Consider the following 19,879-nt stretch of genomic DNA (forward strand, 5'->3'; position numbering starts at 1 on the left):
CTCCTCCCTGTGCCACTGTGGAAGAAGGGGAAGCTCCCAGTCATATAAATCTCCCCCAAATAGTGCACCTGAACCCCCTCTAAAGATGATAACGCCCTATAAAATCCCCCAAATTCTCCCCCATCCCTTGCACTTCATCTCCTGTGGATTGTTGCTGCTGCTGTTGTTTAATAAACATCTTCTGTCAAGGGGACAGAGAAGAGGAAATGAGGGCCTGCGGGGTGGAGGTGGAGGTGTTGGGGGGGCAGAACTACCTCCTCTTTAATTATCCTGTGGGACCTCTCTGGCTGCTCCCGGGGCTGGGGCGCGCTCTCTCTCTCCCTCTGCGTGCTCTCCCTCCCTCCTTCTCCGACCCGCCTAGGGAGAGGGCTCCACTGCTGCCGTCCCCCTTGCGCGGCAGCCCGCTGCTTGCCTCCGCCTCTCCTCCGCCCCCGCCGCCCCATGTCGAGAATACCCCCCCTTCCTGCAAAGGCGGGAGGAGGCCGGGCGGCCAGCAGCTCAGGCTGGGGTTACGTGGCCGCCGGAGCCCTGACGTGATAGCACATTGCATCAGCATAAAACAATCCATCCTCGATATGGAATGCAGTGCGGACGGATGACAGCGAGAGCGCAGCCCCCTCGCCCGATTGATTTATGTCGGAGCTGACGCTTTATCAGGCAGTCGGAAAAACTTTGACCAATCATTTTGCAAGGAGCGCTGAGCCGGGCTGCTCCACTGTACTTTGTTGGCTGAGAAGTTGAGCAGGGGGTGGGGGTGGGAGGGTGGGGGGTTGGGGGGGTCGCGTCCGAAAGCCCTCACACCGGTCCGGGTGCCACCTCTCCCTGCTTGGGCGCCGCCGCGCGAGCGCTTCCCTTCCCCCTGCGAGCGCCCGGATAATGTCTGAGAATGTCCATTTCTGGGACGCTTAGCAGCTATTATGTCGACTCGATCATAAGTCACGAGAGTGAGGACGCGCCTCCAGCCAAGTTTCCTTCCGGCCAGTACGCGAGCCCGCGGCAGCCGGGCCACGCGGAGCACCTGGAGTTCCCCTCGTGCAGCTTCCAGCCCAAAGCGCCGGTGTTCGGCGCCTCCTGGGCGCCGCTGAGCCCGCACGCGTCCGGAAGCCTGCCGTCTGTCTACCACCCCTACATCCAGCCCCAGGGCGTCCCGCCGGCCGAGAGCAGGTACCTCCGCACCTGGCTGGAGCCCGCGCCTCGCGGCGAAGCTGCCCCGGGGCAGGGCCAGGCGGCGGTGAAGGCGGAGCCGCTGCTGGGCGCGCCTGGGGAGCTGCTCAAACAGGGCACGCCCGAGTACAGTTTGGAAACTTCGGCGGGCAGGGAGGCCGTCCTGTCTAATCAAAGACCCGGCTACGGGGACAATAAAATTTGCGAAGGAAGCGAGGACAAAGAGAGGCCGGATCAAAGTAAGTTATAAAAAGTGAGGAAATACCCAGGCCGAAGGCCAGGCGAGGGGGAGGGGAGGGGAGAGGCAATAAACTGGGACAATGTGAAGGGAAAACGCGGCGATGGCCGGAGAGAGCTCGGGGTGGAGGAAAGATGAAGGAAGGGAAGCAGGAAGGAAGAAGGGAGAGGAAAATGCCGAATGCCCTAGAAGGGGAGACTGAAACCGCTGAGCAACGCCGCCCCCACTGCTCCCAAGTCCTGTGGGGAACTGGGGCTCAGGGACCAACTCACTGGTCTCTCACCCTCCCTTCCCCCTCTTTCCCCGAGGCCCTGGTTGAAAGCCGGATAAGACCCGCAACAGCCGGGAGAGGTGGAGGAGCTCGGGGCTGATGGCCAGTGAGGCCAAGACCCTGCGCCGGCACCGACCGGAGCGTACGGGGCTGCCCCGGACCGCGCGGCTGGCAGAGCTCCCCGAGCCACGCGCAGACCGTAAAAGCCGGCCAAGGGGAAGGGGGAGGGGGCTCATTAGGATTTTATTTGCGATGCAACAGCTTGGCGGAGGATTGTTCCTAGCAGATCTCGCGCAGTAGCCGCGCAGGGTCCGCAGCCGGCGCCGGGAGGGGCGGGGGAAGCCCAGGATGCGGTGACTGAGCCCCCTCCCCGGATGCGCCGGCCCCTCCCCGGGAGCCTTCCCTCCGGTGGCCCCCTCCCCTCTTCAGGCATCCTCGCTCGGGTTGCCGCTTCCTTTTCTGTGGCTCCCGCTGCTCTCCGCGGGGCTCCTTAGCCCCAGCCAAGGCTGTCCGCCTCGCGGGGAGTCGGGGAATCACTTCCGAATTTCGGGGCCCACCGCCAGAGCAGAGAAGGTGACATCCCGAAGAGACCCCAGGGAGAAGAGTGGTGGGGGCAAAGACGGGTGAGGAGAGGCGGAGAACTTTACCCTTCCTGGGGAATTTCTCCTCGCCTCCTTCTCCTCAATAGCACCCCTGTCAGAACCCCAAGTCTGGCTAATTTCCAGAAGGTGCTGCTGGCTGGGAGGAGAGGGTTCTCGAATTTTTTAAGCAGAGAAGGGCAAGTCAATTGGGGGGCTCTTAGCCCCAAACAATAACCTACATGCATGCCGGTGGGTTGAATCCTCACCTCTTAATCTTTTGGGGGAGTAAGGAGTCAGATTTTTAGTTTCTGTGCGCCGCACCAGATCCCACCAATAGAGTGGTCCACTGAACCTTTGGAGCTCCTTGCCTGCAAAAAGTAAAAAGCTGCCCCACTCTCCCCAGGCTCCTGTGGGTCCCACACCTCCAACCAGCCAGGTCAAACCATAAGAGCTGGCATTTGGGGAAACAGCTCTTCCCAAACCCTCCCTCACATACCCAGACACCACCACCCCATACCCCCAAACTGCCTGGAAAGCCCATTATTGCAAGGCGGCCATTTGGCTAGGATCAATTATTAACAGTTTTTTTCCCCTCTTTCATATTTAATGCGGCTGTGGGTCCCATCCCAGACAATCACATTAAGAAAATAGTGCTGCAAATTGGTAAGACATGGTACTTAGTGTAGGATGAACTGAATATTTTTTTTTAATTCAATGCTTTTCATTTGGGGAGAAGGAAGCTGGGAGAGGGTGGATATTATTTTTAATTAGCTCAGCTTTATTTGGCAACTTTTCTGAGTTCTAGGGTCTGGGGAAAGATTGCAAGGAGAAAAAGAGAACCCTGTATATATTTTTGTTTCCTCTTTTTGCCCTTCTTTAACTCAGTATCTGCCCCCTTTATCTGTCCCCTTCCACATATACAGGACCAATTAAAAGGCTAGATGTGCTGTGAAGGGCTCTCTGTTACCCCTACCTTATCTCTGGCTCTCCACCTTGGGACTGGAGCAATTTTGCTTCCCAGTTTCCCTGAACTTGTGTTAACCAAACTGCAAGCTGAGCAGCAGAAAAGAAGAGGCTATTGCAGCCATAAGTAATCTGTGAGCCCTAGTGCTTCCCTGTCCAGAGGCTGGAGTTGATAAATGGTTGCAATTGGGTTGCTCATGAATTGGAGTGTGCTGAATGTTTGCGGCTCTAAGTGTGGACCCATATTTGTGGTGTGTGGTGGCAGGGAGGGGGAATATCTATGTAGCTACACATGCCTGCTGCCATGTGGCCTAGAGATGCAAGCTCTCTCATGATCAAGGCAGGGTGTATTAGGGGATCTCTTGGATATGACTGAAGAGAAGCCATTCTCCCTCTCCCAATTCCTCATCTCCTCTCAGACCTAGAGCCAGGGATCCTTCAGGCTGACCTCACGTAGCCATTCTAGTGTGCTGATGGTGGGGCTCTGACCTGAGTCCTACCAGTTTGGATCCAAGTGGAAATAGATTGAAAGAACTTGAGGTATTCTTGAAGCTCTGAAAGTATGTGAGGAAGCCTAGGCACAAGTTTGGCTTCATCCTTTCTAAAGTGTCTATAGTGGCTGCTGGCCCATTTCTGGGACCTTGTCTGGAAGCTTGAAGGCCCAGGTGCTCTTCTCCAATGTCAGATGGAGAGAGGAGACCAAGGGTGCACTTCTTGGTCTGGGGCCCTTCACCCCCTTCCTTCCTTTGATTCTATCCCTGCTTCTCTTTCAGCCAACCCCTCTGCCAACTGGCTGCACGCCCGCTCTTCCAGGAAAAAGCGCTGTCCCTACACCAAATACCAGACGCTGGAGCTAGAGAAGGAGTTTCTGTTCAATATGTACCTCACCAGGGACCGCAGGCACGAAGTGGCCAGACTCCTCAATCTGAGTGAGAGACAAGTCAAAATCTGGTTTCAGAACCGGCGGATGAAAATGAAGAAAATGAATAAGGAGCAGGGCAAGGAGTAAAGATCACCCCTGCCCTTCCCAGCCTTTCCCAGCCCTTCCCCATCTCGCTCTTATTTATGTGATGGCTGCAAAGCCAGTGCTGTCTGAGATGTATTCAAGTGAATGGGGAAGGGCTTCCTCTCCACAATCCCTCAACTGCACCTAGAGCCTGCCTCCTTTCCTTTGCCCATACCTGTCCCTCCCTTCTTCCTGGGTGTCAGAAGAAAGTTTTGTTAAGTTAGAAGATAGAAGTAGTTGGTTCCTAAGAAAGGGGTGGGCCACCAGGAAAGAGAGATGCTAGTCAAACTCCTAGAATCCCCTGTAATGTTTCTGAGAAGTCCTAACCCCTCACTTCCAGTCCGCCTTTTCCTTCTCTGCACCTAAGCAGAAGTCACCCAGGGACACGCCAACTGCACACAGCCTAGTAAACGCCCACAGGCATAAAGTTTGGAGTTCACAGTAAATTGGTGAAATTAAGTCAAATGAAATGACACTCTAAGTGCAAACATCACACACCAAGTCTGGCAGAACAGCTCTCAAATCATCAGGCAAGCTTGGGTTTCTACCCCAGATACAAATATATACCAGGAAGATGTCTAGAGACAGAAGCCTGAGTGAGGTGCTGCAGCCCAAAGTCTCAGCATCCCAATACCATCCCACATGGAATTGCCAACTCTACCCCAGGACACCGCCTGTGGCAGATGGGGACAACCTAGTCCCCAAGGTGGTAGGCTAGAAAGGGCAAGAAAAGGCAGTAAGTGGTTTTATGAAGTTATCTTAGATGGAGCCCCTTCCATATACATTTTGTTGCAGGAAATGTTAATTCTGCATGATGTTTTCCTCACCTTCCAACAAAAGAAGGTCAAACTGTGGGTTGTAGAGCCTTGATAATGTCCTCCCCCGTTCATCTGTGCCCCACTTGACAGAGACTGTAGCTTTTCTTGCTCTGCACAGCCCTGCATTCTTCTGCATCCCCTTCAGCTCTGAAATCAACTCTGTTCAGCTAAATCCACCTTGCACCAGGGAGTCAAGCTGCCCCTTCTAGAACACTCCCTCAACCCTTCACCCACCCTTCCCATGTCAACCCCATTGTAGACAGGAAAGCCAGGTTTGGAGACTCTGATTGAGAATTTATTGTGAATCGACTTCCCAGCTTTCTTCTGGAGTAAGCTATAGGGGACAGGGAGGAGCTATGGCCCCAGGGCACTGAGCTGCCGCATCTCTCTTCATCCTACTGGGTTTCCTGACACACAAGGAAGAACCCTTAGACTGCCCACTCCAGCACTGGGCTTCACTTCCCACTGCACCAGCCTGGGTGGTGATTTGCTCTGTGTGGCTGGTTCTGTGCATCCTTCTGGGGGAACAGTTCCCGCGTGCAAAGGAAAGAGGCAAAATCTCAACTAAGCATCAGGCGAAGCTCACTCTCTGCTTCCTTTCCCCTATCCTGCTTGCCCACTACTCAATCCCCTCAATTCCAGGACTCTTGCTTCTGCTTTTCCTGACCCTGCAAGGGGGCATTCCAGTAGATTTTTTTTTTTTTTTTGCATTGTTGTGGCTGTTGTGAAATTGTGCTTGTGTTTTGTGATTTCTTTGGGGGAGATTGTCTCGACTGTTTTAAGTTGTTGCTTATATGGGAGGGTTGTGGGTGGGAGTGGGGAGGGCAGGGGGCCTAGAGCTCTAATTGTTTGTTTTGGAAGAAAAAAGAAAAAGAACAAAAAATATATATCACTCTAGAAAATAAATCTCTCCTGAGTCTCATTCTGTGTTGGCTGTCGTCTACCATAGGTAGAAATCTGAGTTGCTAAAAGCATAGCTTGGGAAAAAAGATTGCTGTGTTCCCTAAGTTTCTTCTTAGACCCTACAGACCTCTGGGCACTCACTGGTGGAGCTGACAGCTAGCTGATTACGACCCAAGGTGTTTAAATTGAGTAAGAGCCATTCAACAAGAGCACTAGGAAGAGGAGACTGGAAGAGGAAGAAAAGAAATATCTGTGGTTTGGAGAGGGGACTGGGTCTTCCTAGAGCAGGGGGTCTTCCACCAGACAGTTGCTCTGGAGACCTCCCCACTGTCTGGAGAGCCAGAGGGAAGGCAAGGCCTGCTCTATAACTCCTGGAAGTGGCTCTTCTCTCAGGCAACTGAGATCACCACTTTGGCTTGGGCACTTTAAAATACCATGCAAGGGAGGAAGGCAATACCCTCTCTGCTATTCCCTGCAGCAGAGTAGACTGGTCTAGACAGGTTCCTGGCTTGAGATCTTATTTGAGCAGCCACATAGGGTTCTTTGCCCCCACCCCCACCCCGGTTTTTAGAGCCATGGAATAGCAGCCTTGTTCTGAGGCAAGCTGGTTGGGTAGGGGCTGAATGTGGAACACAAATGTCTCCATTGGAAAAAAAAAAAAAAAAGAATCATCTTCCCAAACAGTCCCCAGAATTAAGCTCGATTTCAAGAGGCCCTTTTTTGGCCTCTCAGACTGCAGTGTCCCAGTCAGGGCTTTTTACAAACATCCCATTTTGGGGGATCCCTGCCTTTCTTCTCCAAGCCTTAGGATTCCACTGCTATGGGGCCGGCGCTCCCGGGGCTGCCTCCTGCTGGAGCTTTTCACAGGCCCACCCCTGCCACACTGCAACCCACGGAGACCCTGTGGATTGGGGTAGAGGTGGAGACAAAGACTGGCCCCAGTGAAGAGAGCCTGCAAAATGCCAGGCCTACCCCTTTCTAACGAAAGGATGAAGTGATCCTGTTAGAGAGGCAGAGATAGCGAGGTTCCCTTACGCCTTCCGAGGAGGGTTCCGTTAGGGATGGAAATGAATCTGGCTTTATAGCTGGTGTAGACTAGGTTGCCTGGCCATCCCAGGCTCCGTTGGCTCAGCCGGCGCTGAGGTTGAGCCAAGGAGTCAGCTTGTTTCTTCAAAGGAAATGCAAAAGGCGAGGCTGGAGCCGATCGGAGTGCTGCAGGAAAAGGGGGCGAGGGAGCCTGGAGTGGCCTCGGGCGGCAGCTCCTGGGTCCCCAGCCCGGTGGCTTCTTTCAAGACAAACAAAGGCGAAGATGCGCATGGTAGTAAGCCGGAGATGGGGAAATCAGTTGTCATAAAAGAGAAATTCAGAGAGGGAGACCGAGAGAGTGCGAGGCAGAGAAAAGCCGGGAGAGGAATTCAATGCCGTGTGCGCAGCAATAAAAGAATATGACCGCTATAAAAGTTTATAGCGTATAAATTTCTGAAGGTTAAGAAACTAAACAGCAGCAAAGCAAACAGTGAGGGGAAACTTTCCGGAGCTGAGAAAGCCGCAGCTGGGCCTGGGCTCCCTGCCTGGCGGGGAAGGGGAATGGGTGGGCCCCCTCTCCAGCAGCTCCCACCCTCAGTCGCCCAGGACTCCAGGTTTGGGACTTTTGGGGAAGCCCACCCCAGGAGACAAAGAGGAGAGAAAAGAGAAGGAGAGTAACATTTTGTTGTTGAAAATGCTTCATAGATTGCAATTTGGACTCTTGTCTTTGTTCTTCCCCGCCCCCCCCCCAATCAGGCGTCTTAAGCAAGAAGGCCCTGCACACACACTCGCCCTCGTGCTCAAGCACGCGCGCGCGCGCGCGCACACACCCACCCACCCACACACACCCCACACAGGTCTGGCAAGGCCAGACGTCTGGGCGAGAGGGCAGCCTCTTGATCCTTTTACAGTCCTATCCCCTCCTCTCAGGCTTCTTCTCCCCCCACAAATAGCCCAATTGTTACTCGTCTGAATTTGAAACAATAGTGTGGGGGTTGAGAAGTGCTTGACTCCCCCTTTTACGGACATAAAGGCGCACTGCTTGGCGGCCTTCTGTAGAAGCGGCTGGTTGCAGGCGGGGGGCTGAAAGTAGAAAGAAAAAAGCTTATAACTTCTTTTTTTCTTCCTCCCTTGTTTTTTTTTCTTTTACTTTATCTGCACAATTTCATGAACCGTTTCGTGATTCCAATGACTTTTCTTTTGCCCGCTCTTTCCCTCCCCCTTTTCTATTAATAATGAAAGTTTCTCTCGCTTGTCACGGTGGTGGCTGGCTCTCAGAGAACCTGGCAGAACCGGTGGTGGGAACCTTTTTGCAAAGATGCCGCTAGATGGCACTCTTGCTCCACGTGAAAATTTCTGGTGCGGCGCCTACCGACTCTGGTTTATTCCAACACCGCACCTTGTTCGGGTCTCAATCTATGAACTGAGCGCTACCAAAAGTCATGAATAATTTGCACGTAATAAAAATATAGGGTTCATTATGGTATTTCCACCCCATTTTATAGATTTCAGATATAGTAGTGTTCCCCTCCCCTCAAATGGTCAATTTTCTGAATTTCCCTCATGGGGGCTCAGTGTTTCTCGCCCAGTGGCTCTGTTCGGATGGGCAACAAATGCGTAAAAACGGGGAATAAGAGTAATAATAGGAATAATGGGTCCAAATCAAAGAGAATTGACTTGGGAAAATAACATTTTCCGTCCAGGGGAGCAAGCGGAATGTCGACGGATGCGGGTGATCAGTCAGGTGAGAGGGACAAACCCGCAGAAGAGGGTCGGATGGAAAGGAAGCTGCCAGGAGAAGGGCTGCCCACACTGGCTGGAGAGGGAACCTGGTGAGCCAGTCCGGAGATGGGGCAGTTTGGGGAGGAATGCAGTCTTGGCTTTTATGGGGATTCAGAGGTTCCCCAAGCGGTTGGGCCCCCGGGGTCGCTCCGCTGGAGCTCAGGCTCCAGAGCCTTTGTACCAGTCCGGGTCTGGGCTGGGCGCGCGCCTGGCGACCCAGGCGCAGGGTATGAGTTCCCCAGGGCGGCGGGTGCGGGAAGGTTCGGATATCTCCTCTGGATGCTCCACACTCCCTGTGTTGGTCGGGGTCGGGGGTCGGGAAAAGCGCGTTTTCGGATAGCTGTGGGCGCAGGCACTGCGGCAGTGGGCAGGAGCTCGGTTCCCTCCCGCGTTCCTTGGCTTCCAGGTGAGAGCTGTGGCTCCCGCGCTGGGGGGATCCAGCTCTGCTGCCCCCCTGCCCAGGCAAACCTTAGGGGCTCAGGTCTTTATGTAATTTAGCAGATGAAGGCCTGGACTCAAGGACTTTTCGTTCTGGCATCGGCGCTGTATCTGCCCACAGCACCTTCAAATCCAAATTTCCAAATTCCTCCCGGAGCCGCCAGATCCCTGCCTCCCCTCGGATAAACCTGCAGGAGAAATAGATAACCAACCCCTCAAAATTACCCCAACCTCTTTTTTTTCCTCCCCAGAACCGGGTGCAAAGAGAAAAGTGGAGTTTCTTCTTAACTTGAGCTTCACAAATAAATCTATGCTCCATTGGGTGTTTATAAATTATCTTCTCTCTTTTTCTTGTTTTTTTTTTTTTCTTCTTATAATAGAAACATTTTCCTTCCGTCAGAAATTTCTGGCACGGTGTAGGGATGATTTAGAACAAGCCATTGAATTTCTACCTCCCTGGTAAGTCCTCAAATCATGACCATAAAATCCCCCGCACTTGATAAAAATGTTCGCTCCCTCAACAACTTGACTCTGCCTTCTGCTGCCTTACCGCCCCCTCAGCCTCCCGAAAATTCCAGATCCTCTTCCTGTCCCTTCTCTCCTCTTTTTCTTCTCTCTCCCTTCTCCCCTTTTGCTCTTCTCCCATTCTCTGGATTCACTTTTGAAAAACTGGGTGACCCCAATGGTAACTTTCCTTCAGAAAAGTTGCTAGTTTCATTTTTATAAAGATTGGGATCCTCAAAAGGTCTCTAAAAGCAAATCACTCTTTTTCTGAATAACAATGGATTGTATGTATTTGTCAGGCCACTTCTGCCTTTGCTTCCAGATTTTTTTCTCCTTGTCTTTCCTTCCTTTTTTTTCTTTACCTATCAGACACCCCAGGAAACCATTGGTTCTGACAGATAGGGGCCTTCTAAAGTCTGGGTACCACCACAGCTAGGCCAGGTATGTAGGGAGGCCGTGGGTCTGAGAGTGTGGCACACCATCAACTTGGTTCTGCATTCTGGGTTTCAGGGCTCAGGTGCCCAGATCTGCAGGGAGGACAGGTTTAACTACAGGCTGCCCAAGGGACAAAGAGAGAAGATGGAAACCTCAGTGGTCTTGCTCTATCCCACTTCCCTCCACTCCAAGGTCAGTGGGGGTAGTGATAGTAACTCAAAGGGCCATGAGGAGCCTGAGGAATAATAAGTGCTTCTCCAGAGCAAATATCTTACAGCCACTGCCTGGGGCAGTGGAGGGCATAGAACAATAGTAACCAAGACCAGTCACCAGGGTTTGGGTGGCTAGCATCAGCCTCCATTGCCTTTCCCTCTTTTGGTGGGTTGATGGGATTGGCAATGTCCTCTCAGGGAAAGGTCACATAGAAGGTGTGAGGGATTGGCCCAGGAAGGTTGGATGCCCATTGGGATTGGTTACTAGGTTCCAAGGCCTAGTCGCAGGTGTGGGGCAGCCCTGTGAGGTGCTACCCCTTTGGTGGTATCAGGACCCTTTCCCCTCATTTTGTCTTCCCTGCAAAGAGTTGACTGGGCAAAAGTGCCTTCAGGAGACCCCTTTCTGCCCTAGCATTCCCCCAACAAGTAGAGATTGTGCAAAGCTGCAGAATTAGCAGTTGCAGGGTGAACTTTGCTCTGGGCTTCACCACTGCCCATTAACCAGAAAGTTTCTACTATCAGTCCCTTTCCAAGACCTTCCAGACTCCTCCACAGAAAATCCTTTCTTGTTTGTTTAATGAGGGAAAGTTCTGCCAGTGGCCTGGGTGTGGCAGAGAGGGGGACAAGTTTGGGGTCTCCAGAGAGCGGGTGGGGGCAGGTGCCTATCACAGCTGAAGGAGGTGAAAGTCTAGGAAAAGTCAACCGTTTGCACCGAAAAAAAAGAAAAAAAAAACCATAATCGTTCTCATTTCGGCTTCGTCACCCCCACCGTGCTGCAGTCGGGCGGCGGGGGCGATCGAAGCTGCAGTTTTATAGCTGTAGAGGAAAGAACTCGTAAAATGCTAACAGCTTTTATGCGCTGCGGCATAAACAACAACAGACTCCGGCTTTATTGCGTTTTATAGTTTGTTAAAGAGTTTACAGCCGTTTTTTGGGGGCCGGTTACCCAGCCAATTCCCTCCACACGATAGTTAAACCTTTATCAATAATAAGGAAATTGATCATTAAAGCTTTAAATATGACTACCTCGTTTGTTTGAAAATATGTTTAGGAGAGGAAGCTGTATGATTTGATAACTTGTATTAAAATACCAATTACATTTATAGGACCTTTTAAAACTCGGCGCAATTAAACCGTGTTCTTTTACATTTTTCCGAAGCGACCCTGACATTTAGAAAGACTCCAATTGCCTCGTTAAAATCGCGAAATTAACAGCGTGCCTACGCCTGGCGCGGTGTGTGTGTGTGTGTGTGTGTGTGTGTGTGTGTGTATGGTTTTTTCCGTGACTCCCCCACATCAGTCTTTGGGGGTGGTCTGCGAAGGTATTTGATTTGTTGTGAGGCGAGAGATATCTCATTAATGTAGGTAGTTAAACAGATTTAATCCGTATTCATTCTCTCACCCCCTCTCCCTCTCCCCCTCTCTCTCCCCCTCTCCCCTCTCTCTCCCTGGGTGTTTTTTTTTCTTCCCCTCCTTTTTTTTTTTTTTTCCGCTCTCTCCTCACTCCCTGGCGCTCTCTCGCTCTAGCTCTCTCTCTCGCTCGCTCTCTCTCGCTCTCACCCTCGCTCTGCGTTCTGTCCGGGAGGAGTACGGAGAAGCCAATAGGATGCGGGGTCTCTAATGGATGCAAATGATCATGAAAAGACAGTGCAAAATATGAAACAACTCATTTGCAGGGAAGTAAATCACCGAAAACTGTTTATGAACTGGCATCCCTTCTTCGAAATGTAAAGCGAGGACCTCTTTAAGTGGCGGTATATTTTTGTTTGGGGGGTGGGGGGTGGGGGGAGGGCGAGCGAGCGGCGGCTGCCATGCAAGCTTAGACTTTTGGAGGCTTCTCTGTCCTTTTCTATTCCTGGAAATCACAAAAAGTGTGGCGGCTTCGAGATCTTCTTCGCCTTTTCTTTCTTTTCTTTTTTTTTTCCTCCTCCCTTTCCCTCTCCTTTCCTGGCGAGGGTGACTAGGAGCCGGCGAATCCGCGTTTTTTTCTCTCTCTCTCCCTCCCTTTCCCCCTCCCCACCCCCTCCCCAACAGCCCCCAACTACAGCCTCCGCCGCCGCCGCCGCCTCAAAATTCAATAAAATGAGCTCTTATTTCGTCAACTCACTGTTCTCCAAATACAAAACCGGGGAGTCCCTGCGCCCCAATTATTATGACTGCGGCTTCGCCCAGGACCTGGGCGGCCGACCCACCGTGGTGTACGGTCCCAGCAGCGGCGGCAGCTTCCAGCACCCGTCGCAAATCCAGGAGTTCTACCACGGGCCATCGTCGCTGTCCACGGCTCCCTACCAGCAGAACCCGTGCGCCGTGGCATGCCACGGGGACCCGGGCAACTTCTACGGCTACGACCCGCTGCAGCGCCAGAGCCTATTCGGTGCGCAAGATCCAGACCTGGTGCAGTACGCAGACTGCAAGCTCGCCGCCGCCAGCGGCCTGGGAGAGGAGGCCGAGGGCTCGGAGCAGAGCCCGTCGCCCACACAGCTCTTCCCCTGGATGCGCCCGCAAGGTGAGCTCCCGTAGGGGCTGGCCAGGGCAGGAAGGGGCCGGGAGGGCCCAGGGCCGGTCAGGGGGCTGGGCAGGCCAGGGGAGCATTTCCTCCAGCTCTTGCAAGACTTGTCGGCTCTATTCCAATTTCCTACGCCTCTTTCTTTCTCTCTCTCTCTCTCTCTCTCTCTCTCTCTCTTTCTTCCTTCCTTCCTTTCTTCCTTTCTTCCCTTTTTGTTTCCTTTGAAGGGGGGTCGCTAAGCGACATTTCCTGAAGCCATAAACCCCTCACCCTACTTTACTTTTCTTCTTCTTCCCCTCCTTTTTTATCCCCCTTTTACTGTTTTATGGGGGGTAGTGCAGAAAAGGGTGGTGGGAGTGGGGGCGCTCTCAACTTTTGCACTTCTCAATTGCTTTATAGTTTAATTACCCTGAAGAAACTTTTCTTCTGGGGCAGAGGCTCTGGGGGCTTTTCAAGGTGGGTCCATTCGTCCCCACCACAGCTTTTTTATTCTTATCCCCCCTTCACATCCTTCCTTCTAAACTTTATGGTACTTTTAATAGATTTCAACCACCCCCCACCCAACTCTGGTGCTGGCTATTAGAAGAGGGGGCTCCCCTTTTCTGACTCCCTTAGATTCAGTGGTGTCTAATTCTTCTCACCCCCCTCCCCCCGCTGACCGCTGCCTCCATGCTCACCCCCCCACCCCGCCCGGGGTAGAAGGTCCCCTGCTCTTATTATACTGGTCTACTAGGCTGATTCACGAATCTTCCAACCTTCTCTGTCTCTGCCCCCTCCCCCACTCTCCCCTCCCCTCCCCTCCGTCTCGCCCTTTCCCCCATTCCCAGCAGCCGCCGGACGCAGGCGAGGCCGACAGACCTACAGCCGCTACCAGACCCTGGAGCTGGAGAAGGAGTTCCTATTTAATCCCTATCTGACTCGCAAGAGGCGGATCGAGGTATCGCATGCGCTGGGACTGACAGAGAGACAGGTCAAAATCTGGTTCCAGAACAGGAGGATGAAGTGGAAAAAAGAGAATAACAAAGACAAGTTCCCCAGCAGCAAATGCGAGCAGGAGGAGCTGGAGAAACAGAAGCTGGAGAGGGCCCCAGAGGCGGCGGACGAGGGCGACGCGCAGAAGGGTGACAAGAAGTAGGCTCCAGCTGGGACTACCAGGGCCGCGGCCGCCCGCAAGTCCGCGGGTCCCCCCACGCCGCCGCCGCCGCCGCCGCCGCCGCCCGCCCGCCCCCGCCTCAGAGAGCTCTGGCCCTGCGAGCGGGGCCAGGAGCCAGGCCTCCCACCGCAGCGTCCCCTGCCGCGCCAGTCCCCGCTAGTGGTAGTATCTCGTAATAGCTTCTGTGTGTGAGCTACCGTGGATCTCCTTCCCTTCTCTTGAGGGCCGGGTGGGAAAAAAAAAAAAGACAAGGATTTTAAGCAAGGACTCCCTCGCCCTTCGAGGGTGAGCGGCCGTGGCCCGACTGAACCCCCACACCCCCGCCCCGTGTAAAAAGCCTCCTTGTGCAATGGTCTTTATTTCCTTTGAACGTGCTTCTTTGTAATGACCGAAGGTACTGATTTCTGCTAAGTTCTCCCAACAACATGAAACTGCCTATTCACGCCGTAATTCTTTCTGTCTCCCTCCCTCTCTCTCTCTCTCTCTCTCTCTCTCTCTCTCTCTCTCTCTCTCTCTCTCTCTCTCTCCCTCTCCCTCTCTCGCCGCGTCCTCATTTCCCCTCCCAACCCCTCTCTCCCTGCTGCCCTGCCTAGCTCGCTGGCTTTCTCTCTTGCTTCTCTCTTTTCCTCCCCACCCCCTTTGGTTTGACAATTTTGTCTTAAGTGTTTCTCAAAAGAGATTACTTTAGTTAGCATGCGCGCTGTGGGCAATTGTTAAAAGTGTTCTTAGGTTTACTGTGAAGAGAATGTATCCTGTATCCGTGAATTGCTTTATGGGGGGGAGGGAGGGCTAATTATATATTTTGTTGTTCCTCTATACTTTGTTCTGTTGTCTGCGCCTGAAAAGGGCGGAAGAGTTACAATAAAGTTTACAAGCGAGAATCTGAGACCCGCCCGGCCCGCGCTCCTCATTTGCTCCCAGGCGCCTCGCAGTGCTGGGGGTTGCGGGTCAGCAGGCTTCTGGGCCCGCTGAGGCTAGGCGCAGAGAGGAGGGGGCGGGGGCTGGAGGCAGGTGGTGCGAGTCCCTCGGCCCAGGGGCGCAGGGGGTGAGGGAGGCGGCTGCCTGTGATTGGAGGAGAGAGGGACGAGGGAGGGAGCCCGGAGAAACCCCCTCCCCTCGCGTTCCGAGGTTGCCGGCCCCAGAGACCCCAGCGCCCAGGCCGCGCTGAAGAAGAGATGCGCCCAGTTGGTGACTGTATCCCCTGCCACTTCTCTCTTTGTTTCAGTGTGTGTCCTCCCGTGGGAGGGGGGCGGATAAAGATGAAAGTGCAGGGCTGCTGAGCACGCTTATATTTTTATTTTTCTCAGACTTTGGTGGAGGGCGGGAGCCGGAGGGGAGGTGAGATCCTCCTCCCCACCTCTGGCTCTCTGAGATGTGACCTTCTTTGCCCAGTTCCGAGGCGGTGGCTCGCCGCCTTCCTTCCTTCTCTGCCTCTGCTTCTCTGGCAGCCACGCTCGGCTGAAGCATCCGCCTCCCGGAACCGAGAAAGCAGAGAGCCCGAGCCCCAGGCCTCCTTCCTCCCTTCCTTTCTCTCCTCACCCCACCCCCACCCCGTTCCTTTTTTTTTTTTTTCTTCAAACTTTCCAATCCGTTTTATTTAGCCATCAGAAAGCACAGTGTCCGCCCGTGGGCTGGATCCCTTGCCTTAGAGCACCTACGAAGCCTTGTTCCATCTCCGACAGTATATGTGGGCCACCGAGAGAGAGAGAGAGCCAGCCGTGAGGCCATGCTCACCTCGTTCTTCACCTTGGGAGAGTCGGACCAACTTCTCCTAAAGGCTTAGCGGAGATGAATTAGCTCGACTTAATAAAGACCTGATGTGCCCTTACCCACCCACCAAGTTGCGCGCATTCAATCTCTGCGTTTGTCTTTCGCTCGGTAACGGACTGGGGGAAACGGGTGGGGGGTGACAACACGGATTGCTCAGAGGTTATTTATTTTCCCTTGAACTCAATTCCTTCCTCCCCAAATCTCGCCTGCAAGCTGCCTCCAGCCCGCGGGGGTCGACAGCGGCCCTTGAGCCCCCAACGCCAATCCACAGAGTTCGGCTTTCCCATTCATTATTGATCATATTTTATAAATCTAACGCCACACAATTTTTTCCACATTACCGAAGCCGTGGGGAGGCCGTCAGGCCATTGGCAGAGGGAATGTCACGTGGGTGTGAGTCACGTGGTCTGGAGAGGAAAAAGGGGGTCCTTTTTGGTGTAAATCTGGACTCTAATTCTGTAATATATCAAGGAATCTCGTAAAACCGACACTAAAACGTCCCTGCCTACAAATCATCCGGCCAAATTATGAGTTCATTGTATTATGCGAATGCTTTATTTTCTAAATATCCAGCGGCAAGTTCGGTTTTCGCTGCCGGAGCCTTCCCCGAACAAACTTCTTGTGCGTTTGCTTCCAACCCCCAGCGCCCGGGCTATGGAGCGGGTTCGGGCACTTCCTTCGCCGCGTCGATGCAGGGCTTGTACCCCGGCGGGGGGGGCATGGCGGGCCAGAGCGCGGCCGGCGTCTACGCGGCCGGCTACGGGCTCGAGCCGAGTTCCTTCAACATGCACTGCGCGCCTTTTGAGCAGAACCTCTCCGGGGTGTGTCCCGGCGACTCCGCCAAAGCGGCAGGCGCCAAGGAGCAGAGGGACTCGGACTTGGCGGCCGAGAGTAACTTCCGGATCTACCCCTGGATGCGAAGCTCAGGTAACGCAGCGCACCGAGCCATCCCTTGTGGCAGCGGCCCGGGCACATTCCCCTGAAGGTGCCCCATTCCGGGCCAGGCGCCCCTTTCCGCGTCCAGAGTGCTCCGCGCGCCCGGGATCGGCCCTGGAAAAGCGGCACCCCGCTTGGCTGCGACCTGGCGCGCTGCCCCCACCCTCATTTTTCCTCGGTGCTTTCAGGCTTGCTCTGCTTCCCCGCGGATCTCTCTTCGCCGACGCCGCGGCGCGCAGAGCCCCCAGCCCGCCCCCTACCCTTCCTTCAGGCCTTTTAGCTTTAAATATTTATCAGCAGCGCCGGCACGGGTTGGAGACGAGGCCGTTTGTCTTGAGAAGGAAGGCTGGGGTTTGCAGAGAATAGCCATTAGGGTCTTCCCCCTCTCCCCCCCCTTCTCCGCCTGGGATCTCAGCTCTGGGTGTGTCCCCCATCCCCATCCCAGCTTGGATAAGGTATGGGGGAGGGGGCCATAGCGTTAAGCAGTTCTCCCCTCCCCCTTCCTTCCCAGCCAACCCCGTTCCCCTATTATTCCCATTAGAACAATTAGAGGTGGGCTCTAGAGGCCTGGTGGGAGGAGTGGGTAGGAGACTTGAGGACCCAGCCAGGGACACAGAGCCAGAGATGCGGGGGGGGGGGGCAGAAATCAAGAGAGATGAGGCTCCTAATCCTCCAGTGAACTTGGGGGGGGGCAGGAAAACTAAAGAAAAGACAGAGCCTTCATGGAAATATAGCTAGCTGTCCCAGGTTCCTTCCTGGGGCTCCTAGGCACCTAGAGAATTGGCCAACAAGTTTGGAGGTGTCATTAGAAGGGTGAGTCTCCTCTTGGGGGAGGGGCTTGGACTCCAAGGAGCCAAATCAAGCCTCAGTGCAGAGCCACCTAATAGCTACTTCAGGAGCCCCAAGAGACCAGGACTTCTATTAGGTTTCCTGCCAAGCCTGGAGATATATATATATATATATATATATATATATATATATATATATATATATATATATATATATATATCTCACTACCCCAGGACAGATGGACTTGAACACCAACCCTACAATCCAGAAGACCCTACAAGCCTGTAGTCAGAAGCTCCTAACCTAGCCATGGTTGGGGGCCAAGAGGAGCCCAGTTCTTACATCATCAGGATTGGTGGTCATGGTCCCCATTACCTGCTCCCTCATTCAACTGTCTTTCTACTTGATTTATCAAAGCCCTAATTTTTCTGCTCATAAACATTTCAACTTGGCTTTTATTTGACTTGGAATTAGGGCCCTTAGTTACTTTTCCCCCCTTGTCTCCTTTCCAGAAGGGCTGATGCCAACACCTCCCCCAAGTATCCTCAGGATTCTGGGCCTAAGTTAGGAGATTCCCATCTACCCTTCAGTCCCCACCACATATATACACCATGTTTCATTCTATTGCAGGCTGCTGTCTATTTTCACCCCCTTTGCTGTCCTGGAGGCCCAAAGATTGCTTTGGAGAACAGGTTGTCTGGGCAGGTGGGTGGGCAGGAAGGCAGACAGGCAGGCAGGGACTGCAGCCAGGCCTTAGCTGAACCCTGGCCACTTACTGGAAAAAAAAAATCATCAGAGGGCAGCTATTTCCAGACCAACTCCATGCTCCAAGATATCTGCAAATTTTCACCTCCTCCTCATTCCACAACAGACTGTGCAACACCCTCTCACCTCCCTCAGCCTGTGAGGCCTCTTTGTCTCCTAACTTCCTGGGAAATAGGCAAGGCCTGGAACCCTACTCCAAGGTCACTTGTATAGTTTCCAACCTTACCCCAAAGACCATTAGTGTCAACATTCAAAAGGGAATGCTTGGAGCCCCTGGACCCAGAGAAGACGGAGGATTAACCTCCCCTCCTTCCGTATAAAAACCCCTTAGGAACAGCGCCTCGGAGAGCCAGCAGGTGAGATCTTCCTAGTTTCAGAAGCTCCAGGCTGAAAAAAGAATGGAAGTGTTTACCTTTGGAGGGCTAAGGAAAGTTCTTCACATTGAGGGACAGCCTGAAGTATGGATTAGGATATGGAAAGCAAATATTTGCTTTAGTGGGGAAATGGACTTTTTCCATCTATAGATTTCAAATACCCTGCTAGGTTTGAGCGAGATGGTTACTCACAAGGTTTTCCGCACTCTCTGATATTTCTCTAAATACCGTGCACAGGAACCGACCGTAAGCGAGGCCGCCAGACCTACACCCGCTACCAGACCTTGGAGCTGGAGAAGGAATTTCACTATAATCGCTACCTGACCCGGCGGCGGCGCATCGAGATCGCGCACGCGCTCTGCCTCACCGAAAGACAGATAAAGATTTGGTTCCAGAACCGGCGCATGAAGTGGAAAAAGGAAAATAAGACCGCAGGCCCGGGAATCACCGGCCAGGACAAAGCTGAAGCAGAGGAGGATGAGGAAGAGTAAAGGACAGAAGAAGGTAGAGAAGAGCAAGGGAAAGAAGAATTCCAGTTCTGGGAACTGAACTAGGAAACTCAAGTGAATAGGGTGAAAAAAAAAAAACTATTTAAATGAAAGCAGTTAAAAAAAATGGAGAGAAAAAGGTGAAATTTTGGTTTTCTCAACACTGTAAAAAAAAATACTACCTATAGGAAACTGTTGGGTTCGTTTTTTGTACAATATCTACTGTTCTGTAGCTTTTCAAAATTTGCCTCCCCTTTTCTATGTGGCTATTGTAAGGTCTTTGCAAATTTTTGCTGTTTTGTAAACCCCCTTGGATGCTGTCTTTGTGGACTGTGGGTCTGGAGGAGTGCAGCCTGTTTCCCACCCTTGCACCTGAGCCTTGGCCTTCCTAGTAGCAACACCAAAAGGGCATTAGGGAGCCCTAAGGACCCTTCCAGTAGCTCAGTAGCTGGAGTGTCCCACCTTTGCCTGATTACTGCTCCTTGCTCCCACCAACACTTCCCTGCGCCCCACGGGTGCTCCTCTTTACATTCTATGTGTATCTGAAGAATGAAAAAATAAAACACAATTAAAAATAAGCAGGTGCCCTGTTTTCTGTGTCTCCCAGGGGTTGGAAGGGGATTAGGGTTAGTAATGGGTGGGCGACCCAGAATCCTTCCCTTCATCCTTCTGTAGCAGGCCCTTTCTGTATGGGCTTGCTCTCTGCCCCCCAGGCCCCTTGCTCTAGGGACTGCCAACTTGTGGACCCCAATATTAC

At 53.0% G+C, this 19,879-nt stretch overlaps 3 protein-coding genes across 3 annotated transcripts; all 3 read left to right on the forward strand.

The window, feature by feature from the left end:
* The first annotated feature begins 886 nt into the window (after nucleotides 1–886).
* Hoxb9 (homeobox B9) lies at nucleotides 887–4,226 on the forward strand. Its single transcript, XM_026387046.2, has 2 exons — nucleotides 887–1,403; nucleotides 3,991–4,226. Exons 1-2 carry the CDS (start codon nucleotides 887–889, stop codon nucleotides 4,224–4,226), a joined length of 753 nt encoding a protein of 250 aa, XP_026242831.1.
* Nucleotides 4,227–12,423: 8,197 nt separating this feature from the next.
* On the forward strand, nucleotides 12,424–13,982 carry Hoxb8 (homeobox B8). The gene is made up of 2 exons (XM_026386968.2): nucleotides 12,424–12,847; nucleotides 13,675–13,982. The coding sequence occupies exons 1-2, from the start codon at nucleotides 12,424–12,426 to the stop codon at nucleotides 13,980–13,982; spliced, it is 732 nt and encodes a 243-aa protein (XP_026242753.1).
* Nucleotides 13,983–16,260: 2,278 nt separating this feature from the next.
* On the forward strand, nucleotides 16,261–19,617 carry Hoxb7 (homeobox B7). The gene is made up of 2 exons (XM_026386970.2): nucleotides 16,261–16,697; nucleotides 18,872–19,617. The coding sequence occupies exons 1-2, from the start codon at nucleotides 16,298–16,300 to the stop codon at nucleotides 19,123–19,125; spliced, it is 654 nt and encodes a 217-aa protein (XP_026242755.1). The 5' UTR covers nucleotides 16,261–16,297; the 3' UTR covers nucleotides 19,126–19,617.
* The last annotated feature ends 262 nt before the right edge of the window (nucleotides 19,618–19,879 follow it).

The sequence above is a fragment of the Urocitellus parryii genome, chromosome 7 (assembly GCF_045843805.1).
Source record: "Urocitellus parryii isolate mUroPar1 chromosome 7, mUroPar1.hap1, whole genome shotgun sequence".
NCBI classification, from domain to species: domain Eukaryota; kingdom Metazoa; phylum Chordata; class Mammalia; order Rodentia; family Sciuridae; genus Urocitellus; species Urocitellus parryii.

Bases quoted from the DNA above. Each gene is read 5' to 3' on its own strand.
- Hoxb9 (XM_026387046.2), top strand. From the start codon at position 887: ATGTCCATTTCTGGGACGCTTAGCAGCTATTATGTCGACTCGATCATA. The intron at 1,404-3,990 runs GTAAGTTATAAA...CTTCTCTTTCAG, and splicing joins CAAAGAGAGGCCGGATCAAA to CCAACCCCTCTGCCAACTGG.
- Hoxb8 (XM_026386968.2), top strand. From the start codon at position 12,424: ATGAGCTCTTATTTCGTCAACTCACTGTTCTCCAAATACAAAACCGGG. The intron at 12,848-13,674 runs GTGAGCTCCCGT...CCCCATTCCCAG, and splicing joins CCCCTGGATGCGCCCGCAAG to CAGCCGCCGGACGCAGGCGA.
- Hoxb7 (XM_026386970.2), top strand. From the start codon at position 16,298: ATGAGTTCATTGTATTATGCGAATGCTTTATTTTCTAAATATCCAGCG. The intron at 16,698-18,871 runs GTAACGCAGCGC...TACCGTGCACAG, and splicing joins CCCCTGGATGCGAAGCTCAG to GAACCGACCGTAAGCGAGGC.